This window comes from Alosa sapidissima, chromosome 17 (genome assembly GCF_018492685.1).
Source record: "Alosa sapidissima isolate fAloSap1 chromosome 17, fAloSap1.pri, whole genome shotgun sequence".
Classification (NCBI taxonomy): domain Eukaryota; kingdom Metazoa; phylum Chordata; class Actinopteri; order Clupeiformes; family Clupeidae; genus Alosa; species Alosa sapidissima.
Window position 1 is genome coordinate 22,769,083 of NC_055973.1, and position 10,000 is coordinate 22,779,082.

The following is a 10,000-nucleotide window of genomic DNA, read 5'->3' on the forward strand; positions in this document are numbered from 1 at the left end:
GGATTCCCAGAGAGTGAATAGCAACAACCTGCAGATAAACATGCTAAAAGTGCTAAACAATAACATAAAAACATTGTTGGATTTTAGAGCCAAATACCCCTAAAAGAAAGGGATTCACTGCTATAAAAAAACAACCAGAAAATATTATGATAATCAGCAAATACTCCCCAACAAAATTAAATTAAGCTAAATGTTTTGTTTTGGGGAGTGGCTGGAAGCATTCAGTTCAGATGTTGTGCATGAGTTCAGCTGCTAAACAGCGACAGCAGCAAATGAGCCGATTCGGCCTTAATCTGTAAAAGCCTTTCTAAATGTGCTATTTATTTCTGTTGACATGCCTACACACACACACACACACACACACACACACACACACACACACACACACACTCAAACACATCAAATAGTAATTTCTGAAATAGCCATCCAGAAAATGAAAATCCCCAAAAGGCAACACATACACACACACAAATGCACACAAATGCACACATACACACACACACACACACACACACACAAACTCTACACAAACTCTATTCATTCATTGAGTGGGGTGGGGTGAAAAGACATCACTTCACCCCTTGTCCAATGAGCTTGTTTGTGCTTGGTTTATCTGGATAGGCCATCCCAGAATCCTGCTCACCACGGCAGCGTCATCTGCTGCCATTTAATTCCACCCATATGATCTCTATCCCATTCAATCAAACACACACACACACACACACACACACACACACACACACACACACTCACACTCACACATAGTGTACCTCCTCACCAAGTAAGACCTGGACGCTGCCAAGGTCCCAGTGTACATCGTCCACAGATTAAGAGTGTTCATGTGTTATGTTGTGATTAACGCTAGCAGACTGGAATCCTGATGTGCATTTTTGGGTCTGGTTTTGCAGTAAGCTTTTAAACGGCTTCAAATCCCCAACAGCAAAGATGAGAGAGCTATGTAAACTTCCCCTGATGAGAATCACGTCTGGTGACACAGCAAGTTTACAGCTCTCATAGTTTCAGTAAACACAGAAATATCATCACATTATTGAAGAAAATGTGTGTCTAGTAATGTTCTTCCTATCCAATAAGCAGTCAGTCATCCATTCAACCTCCCAATGTCAGAATGAGACATAACTGGTCAAACTAAATTCAGCATCTTCCCCCATATCTCACAACACACTGCTGCAGACACATAAGCATGCCCTGAAAAATAAAAACGAAAACACAATTGGACACGGGAGCCCAGCTAAGGTGGAGTGTGGAACCTTTCCCTACCTGTGTGACTTTCTCAGTGACATTGTGTGTGCGGTCAATGAGCTTGCAGGGCGCAATGATGTCCATCTCGCCCGTGGGCAGGGTGATGAGGGGGTCGGCTTTGAAGTCCACGAAGTTCAGCGTGATCTGCGGGATCTTGCTGATGGTGCGGTAGCGCATAAGGTCAGAGTCCGAGGTAGAGTTCAGGATGTTGGACTTGTTGTTGACCGCACCTGTCGGAGATACACAAGAGTCAAGCAACCTATATAAGATTGTTAATTGTGTCTAAAACCTAGTTTACAACAAATGTAATACTGCAAATGAGACTCCCTGTGTGGGAGTCTTTCTAGTTCCATGGTTGTCGACCTCTGGTCTTCTCCAACACACCTGTCCACACAACGTGTGCAAAAGTCACACAGATACCATCCTTTACACATCTGGATTCTCCTCAGGTAGGTAAAGGTAAAGTAAAGAATGATGCACTTACTGTTGATCACAACTGCCAGAGATACTGTCAATTACACAACTGGAATGTCTCATAAGAATTTTATTTTATTTTATTTAGCCTTTATTTAACCAGGGTAGTCACATTGAGACAATAGCCTCTTTTCCAAGTGAGCCCTGGCCAAGAAAATGCAGCACTTAACTAAAAAGGTTTAAAGCAACACCAAAGAACTTTTCCACTGTCGCACGCACACTATTTGTTTATCCACCGTTTATATCACCGGCATAACGATGTCCACAGACAAGGCAGAATATGTTGCATGATTTTATGAAAGTACGATGTATTGCGACATCAGATGCAAGTCAAATTTGTAGTTTCTTATGTCTCATTCCATTGAACTACAGATCCGCTACCCGATCTGGCAAACTTACATACTGTAGTGCGGTTATAGCCGATAGAGGGCCAGAAGTGCCGTTCACCCTGTTACGATGAACCACTGAAACGATTTTGGACACATTCTTATAAGGTACAAAAAACTCTTTGGTGTTGCTTTAAGTGGTGGTGAATTATTTGAATTAGGAGTAGGGCTTGGCTGAAGTTATGTAAATTATTACTATTACTGACATTGCTATGCTTAATCGCACTGTTACAAAGACAGAAGGTAATTATGAAAGTTTACCCCAATTATTCAATTTTAACATTTTTAAGCAAGGAAGACGTCATGTTGAGAAGCGTTAGAAACGACTGTAGATCACCGATGATTGTAGTATTGAATTGAATTCACAGCATATAACAAATCAGATTAGAGCTAGTGTCCTCTGGTGCCCTTTGAGAAGAGCTGCAATCACAGCACCAAGGGGGGCTAACAGCAGGCTTAAGTGCCTATCCAAGGAGATGGGCAATAAGAGTGGCAGCTAGGAGTGGATAGCCAGAAGAAATTGCTGCAGTGTATGCAGGAGGAATACTCCTTTAGAAAGCTAAAAAATAATACGCCAATACCTGGTTAAAGAGGGTTAAAGGTAGTGGTGTATATTGAGCCGATTTGGTGAGGATTGGTAAATTGTGTTTATTGAGTTTGTTGGTTAAACAGATTGGTTTCAAGCAGACTTCAGTTAGAGGTATGTAGTGAAATGATTGGTGAGAGGAGACAGTCAGTAAATGGTATACTATGACATGACTGGTTAAAACAGGCATCAATAAATGTTATGCAGTGAGCTGATTGGTTAGAACTGGCATCAGTAAGTGCTATGCAATGAGCTGATTGACTTGTGGCGGTCACCTGTGCTGCTGCAGCTGGCCCGGGTGCGGTACTTCCTGTCCCAGTCGGGCCGCATGGCCTCGATGTCGTCGACGGACGAGGCGCGGCGCATGCTGTAGAAGCTCTCGCGCGAGCGGCTTTGCGTCAGGCTGCAGTTGGACGTGGACGCGTCCGGGTTGAGGCGGTGCTGTTGCCGCGGCGACGACTGGTCCAGCGGCTGTGACGTCGTCGTCGGCGGCGGCGTGGGGATAGAATCTCTGCCCAGCAGCGTCCGCTGGTCCTCGGGCCAAAGGGTGAGCGAAGGTCGTGACCTCTCGGGTACAGGCAGGAGCTCACCGAGCGCCACGGACTCACGACTAGTGCGGCGGCGAAGAGGGGTGCCCAGCGGGTGGTGAGGCACGTGACCGGCCTCGGGGTCGCCCTGGAGAGACTGCTTACTGTTACTGAGGGAACGCAGCACGGGCAGGCGCAGACGGATACCACGCGTCCGGCCTTACAGGAGGAGAGTGATGGAGAGAGAGAGAGAGATGGAGAGAGAGATAGAGAGAGAGGAATGAGCATAGGGACAGAGAGAGAAAATCCATGGACAATGGAGAAAAGAGAATGACAGATAGTTAAATGGAATAACGTATAGTTTATTTTATACAGTATACTCAGGGCTTAAAATTCATTTTTCAAAATAGGGGGAAATTCCCCCCTTAGGTTATTCATTTACACAATTTGGGGGGGGGGGGGGGGTGGTTTGATTCTGATACCAAGTCAAGAATTGCGATTTCGATACTTCTTCGATACTTTTTTAAAAATGTGTTTGATTTTGGGGCCCCCACCACCCTGACGTCATCAGTAATATTTACTGTAGTGGGATCATTCACAACAGTGGACAACCTAGATTCTTTTTGACTCTCTCCACACACAATGTTAAATTCATATAGAGTGTATTTAGTTAAAAATGTATTTTTTAATGTATAGCATTTTACTAGTAATTACTAGTAGCTAAACATATTTAGTAATTTGAATGCTTCATATTGACGTTTAAACTATAACACTTAGGCATATCTTTAATGTGGTGTGTAGGTCTAATTGAGTGCACATTGGTGATGAGCATATATACTGTCAGTATATCTACTGTATGGGTGATGAGTAGGTGTAATTGAGTGCCTGTCACTTTAAGAAATACGTGAGAGTAATTAGCCTCCCTTCAGCCTGACGGTTTTAGACTAGTCGCTAGTGAATAAAAGTTGTGCATAGTGCATAAGGATATGTGGATGAAATTCATTACGTTTTCTATGTCATTAGATAAAATAAATGTTCAAAAAACTAACAAGTCGAAGACAATCTTTCTGGGATCAAGTGTTGACGTGACCTGAGCTAGCAGGATAGTTATCAAGGAGCTCTTTCCAGATGTAAAAGTTTGCCATGGTTGCATAGCCTATTTGCGTAAGCGCAAAGTGGTTCTCTCTCTCTCTCTCTCTCTCCGTGTGTGTGTGTGTGTGTGTCTGCAGAGAATGTCTAATAAGGGGAGAACCTTCACTCTCGGAAAACTTCCGGTTTCTGAACTGGTTGCAGTTCCTTCTGTGGTTCCACATGAGGGCGCTCGTCTACGAGTGCAGAATGCATGGAGGTCTATGGAGCTGTACCCTTAAAAATCCACTTTTCTCGGGATATAATTTTTTTTCAAGTAATTTGAATATTGTATTCGAAAGGGGAGGCAAAGAAAATACACTTGGTTGAGTATTATATTTTTTAAAGTCACTTATTGTTCTAAAAAGCCTTTCAAACGTGTCAATCACGTCATTCATTAGCACAATGCTAGCGTGTTATGGGCAACAACGACCCAACCTGTAAGAAATCAAAAGGACATAAGTACTCGTTCATTCAACTTTTTACCTATAACCCATGTTGAAGTTATACAAACTACAATCAAATCTGAGATTTGTCAACAACAATCAGGTGAAAGAGACAAATTTAGCCGTCTAGCTCCATTGACTCCCATTCATTCTGCACTCATGGCGATCGCCCCCAGTGGAACTCTGGTGGAACTGCAACCAAAATTCGGTACAATGGGACTTAATACGGAGTGGCCAGGCTCTCCGTAGACGGGCTCTGGTGTCTGCGTCTGCATGAGGCTATGTTCAATTCAACTCGGTAGTTGATCCTTTCGGGCAATAGCACCGCATTCACGCCAGACGTATATATATATATATATATAAACTTATTACTGTAGGTCTGGATATATTTGAGTCAACGTGTGGTGTCAGGAGTCAATGTCTGTCTTGAAGCTGCTGTGACACTGTAATTTCCTGTTAAAGGATTAATAAAGAATCTAATCTAATCTATATGGAAGATATGCCGATAAAAACTCGGTAGTATAGGTTAGTATTTTGTCTATCAAGGTTATGAACCATAGTAGTAGTATTGTATGTATCAAATATGAGTAAATATGATTCAGTTCTTATTTCTGTTTTAACAATGACTGCCAAACAAGTTTCTGTGTGTGTTTGGACATTCTACTGTAGATGATGGCCAGGGTATGGTGAGTCTATGTGTGTGTGTGTGTGTGTGTGTGTGTGTGTGTGTGTTTGTACATACTAGATGAACACCAGGGTATGGTCCTCCTGTGTGTGTGTACGTGATTGTGTGTGTTTGTGTTTGTACATACTAGATGAACACCAAGGTATGATCCTCCTGTGTGTGTGTGTGTGAGTGTGTGTTTGTGTGTGTGTGTATGTGTGTGTGTACGTGATTGTGTGTGCGTGTGCTGGTACGTACTAGACGAACGCCAGGGTGTGGGCAGCTTGTGGTTTTGATCCAGAGTTTGGTCCTGCTTGTCGTCCATAACCTCAAAGTTGAGGATGAACATGATCACGACCCCATCCTCATTCTTCACCGGGACCACGTCCACCAGGCAGAGGAAACACCCACCTGATACACACACACACACACACACACACACACACACACACACACACACGTGTGCGCACACACACACACGGAGAGGATAGTGCTGTTAATGTCTCCACCTAAAACAACTCAACAAAATATGCTCAGATAATTGGCCAGTATCTTTCAACAGGCCACCATCTTTCTGAGTCAGCAAAACAGTGACAGAGGTTCACAGAAACTAAACTTATAATTTATGATAACAAAAATAAATAAACAAACAAATAAATACATTTTTAAACAAGTAAACAAATAAATAATTTGAGCCAGCATGTCTGAGCAAAACGAACAGCGGGGAGATGCTTAATTCAGGCAATCTGTTGGACACCTAAGGATTTGAGCCTGTCACACTGTGAAGAGAAACCGCACAGTGGCGGCAGATGTAAAGTCCCAACACTAACACCCGGAGTGATAAAATAAATACGGCCTGTGCCAAAACAACCAAAACACCGCCCAGAGCACCCAAATACCCTCTTAGCCTGCCCCTAAATACAGACTTGGAACAGCAAAGTGCCATAAAGCTGTCATCCACCAGTAACCAGGACGCAGATAACAACTAGTTGTGTCGAAGACGAGCTGACATGCTGAATTTAATGTCATATTCAGATGCATGATGTGTGGTATTTATTGCATGCTAAATAATAATCTGTGCCACTGACTGCAAAACACTGATAGTTGTAATCCCATATAGATAGATAGATAGATAGATAGATAGAAAGATAGATACTTTATTGATCCCCAGGGGAAATTCAAGAAAACAGTGGTCTTGATAAAACGATGCATGTAAGAAGTTATTAAACGATGCATATAATTCAGTGTACTTTTGATAAACAAAAAAACTGAAATAAACATTACTAGCAAAGCAACACTTGCTTTTTGCCGTGTATTACCCGCCAGCACAAGATGCGAGACTTTTATTGCATAGTTTCAGTGCAGTGGGTCATATAGTAAAAGTAGGCTGCCCAATCCGATTAACCAGACCTCAATCAATTACAATTAATCACCTCCGATCAAAACATCAATACCACCTCCATATTTCACGCTCCCTCTTTCAGAATATGTTATTTTTATTCCCTTTCTCTCACTCTCCTCCTCTCCTCTCTGTCCCCTTTTTTCTCTCTTCCTCTCCTCCCTTCTCTGTTTCTCTCTCTCCTCTTCTTACCTGTCGGATGCGCGGAGGCCAGTGGCAGCCCTGTGCAGTGTGCTGGTTGGCGACTGCCGGCTCAACTCACTAACGGCTTTGAATTGTCAGCTGCCACCATCATCTCCCGCCATCAGAGTCACCACACAAACGCATCAGAGCTCTGCAGAGCACGGGGCAGAGCTGGCGTGGGCAGGGGCAGGGGCGGGGGCAGGGGCAGGGGCGGGGGTGGGTGTGGGGGGTTGGATGGGGGCAGGGGATTGTACCAGTACATAATCCCAGTGGTGGGTGCGGGCGGCGACACAGAGATTACAGGTCTTCTTACACCATCTGGCTATGAATGATGGTGTGTATGTGTGTGTGTGTGTGTGTGTGTGTGTGTGTGTGTGTGTGTGTGTTAATCTGTGTGAGAGAAATAAAGGTGTATTTATAGACTTGAGTTTTAGGGACACTGTTTTGTGTCTAAACATTGAGCATAGTACTGTAGCACGCAGTTGGTCTTAACTCACACTGGCCTTTCCTTCGCGGCAACTTCTGACTTGAAGACAGGCCAAAAGCCGCAATATCCAACGCAATAAAACACAACCATGATCCTTGACATTTAAATCCTACTGCAAGAACCTAGAAACACCTCTCTTTCTCTCATTCTCTCTTTCTCTCATTCTTTGTATTCCTTTCTTTTATTGCTCTCATTCTCTCCATTTCTCTCTCTCTCTGTATTCCTCTATTTTATTCTTTCCATCGCTCCCTCTCTCTGTCTTCCTCTCTCATTCTCTCTCTCTCTCTCATACTGTACACGGGAAAGGATTAAAAATGAACAGGGAAGCGGATTTGACTCCAATTCATTACATTTTCTTTTTTTCCCCCACTCCACTTAAAAAGACTAATCCACTGTAAGATACAGGCAGCCTTTCCAATCCCAAATAAATCACAAGTCATTTCATAGATTCAGGAACATTGGCCAAGAGGGAAAAAATGCAACACACACGTCACATACACAATCACATGTCCTGGTTTCTCCTGTTCTGTCCTCGTGTCCCCACCCAGGGGGATTGATCAGGGTCCTGAAGGAACAACGGGGCCTATTTCTATACTACAACGCATTAGCATCAGGGGACATGATAAGTACGCAAATCTACAGCAGTGAATGTGTGTGTGTGTGTGTGTGTGTGTGTGTGTGTGTGTGTGTGTGTGTGTGTGTGTGTGTGTGTGTGTGTGTGTGTGTGCATGTGTGTGAGCAAGTTAGCTGTGTGTGTGTGTGTGTGTGTGTGTGTGTGTGTGTCTGTTTGAAGGGCTTCGGGGACATGCATTTGTCACAGTAGCAGTGAGAGAAGTCCTGGCTATGGCCTCATGCTTTTTGTCCTTTTCACCTTGCTGTCCTAAATTTTGAAATTCATTTGTGAAGATATCTCAGCCTGTAAGCAAACTTCTAAGAGCGCACAAACACACAAACACACAAACACACACGCTCACACACACACACACATTCACGTGTACACACTGACACACACACACACACACACAGACTTCTCTTCCACATAGACCTATTGTTAGATTATATGACTTCTAGGGTCCACTGAAGATGCTTTTCAGAGCAATCACAGAAACAGAGGAGGGAGATTACCCTGGGCCAATCTTACAGTGGGCTTCGGTGGTCTGAAGTGGATTTGGGAACAGTAAACACAGATCTGAATGCACGGAGGTGACCTGCTCTCGGCTTCCCTTCATTAAAGCGCTCCGAGCTCGGATAAAGACACGGCAGAACGGCAAGGTAATCCTTGAGGGAAACGAATGGATTGAGGAAGCCAGATTAGACCTCTGACTTCTGCTCTTTACTCATGTGCTTTATAAGCACATATATATATATATATATATATATATATATATATAGAGAGAGAGAGAGAGAGAGAGAGAGAGAATGTGTGTATATGCACCTTACTCATGTGCATGTGAGTGTGTGTGAGTGTGTGTGCGTGTGTGTGACTGTGTGCAAGTGTGTGTGCGTGTGTATGTGTATGTGCAGCTGCTCCTCTCTAAGATACACACGTTTTATAACTTGCAGTGTGTACATGTAGGTCAATTCATGTCCACAGCTGTTTACCATTAATGATGACCATGGACATGGACATGATCTGCACACTGTATATGGGCTCCGAGAAATACTTTATCTATTCTAAAAAGGCAACGTTTCGATCTCAACAGATCTTCATCATTACAGTGTGCAGACAATCTCTTTCTCTCTCTGACACGTTTTGTCTGGCACCTGTAAAAACATATTTTGGATGTGCGTGCGCACCAGTTTCCACAAATACATGAACATGCACTTAGTTTATTAAGCGTTCCTTATGCGTTATGGTTTGTATATTTATATATAGTATTTATTAATTTCCATTCGGCTATTGATTGAATTGACATTGTTGTTTATTATTGCTGTTCTCCTTGGTGTAGTCTTACCAACTTTTTAAATTGTTTGCTATTAAATTTGACTATTGTATTGTTGTTATTTGTATGTCGCTTTGGACAAAAGCGTCTGCTAAATACCATAACCATAACCATACTGGGCATAGTCTCCCATTCTGGCATGATACTGGTTTTCCACCTATCCAAAGGTACACCAATGGGAACCTAAATGGAAGCCCACATCTAAGGCTGGGGATCCTCTCCAGAAACACCAAGCATCAGGTGTTGCTGCTCAGTGGCAGCTGAGTCTTCAGCCTTTGGTAGATAAATGGCTGTCTGTTCCGAGGGGAGATCTGATGAAGATAGATCGAAGATAGATACATCAGCATTCTCTAAGTTCTTATAAGTCAAATCCCTATAAGCTGGAGCATGGTCACCTAGAGACTGAGCCCCTCTGTATGTCCTTTTCCCTTTCTACCTCACTGTCACTTGAGAATGTATGTGAATGTATGTGAATGTATGTGAATGTATGTGGGGATAATGGGAGGGTAGAGAGGGA

The 10,000-nt window shown here is 43.2% G+C and overlaps 1 protein-coding gene across 2 annotated transcripts in view; it reads right to left on the reverse strand.

Moving 5' to 3' along the window:
* Window positions 1–10,000, reverse strand: part of kcnh2b (potassium voltage-gated channel, subfamily H (eag-related), member 2b) — a 227,948-nt gene that overhangs the window by 96,772 nt on the left and 121,176 nt on the right. The window contains exons 1-4 of one of the 2 annotated variants that reach the window (XM_042068493.1): window positions 7,063–7,123; window positions 5,730–5,882; window positions 2,982–3,452; window positions 1,279–1,490 (exon numbers count right to left, since the gene is read on the reverse strand). In XM_042068493.1, the coding sequence (XP_041924427.1) occupies window positions 1,279–1,490; window positions 2,982–3,452; window positions 5,730–5,820 (774 nt within the window). In that variant the 5' untranslated portion in view covers window positions 5,821–5,882; window positions 7,063–7,123. Of the gene's footprint in view, window positions 1–1,278; window positions 1,491–2,981; window positions 3,453–5,729; window positions 5,883–7,062; window positions 7,124–10,000 lie in introns of those variants that run through there. The other variant, XM_042068492.1, reaches the window with a different exon arrangement.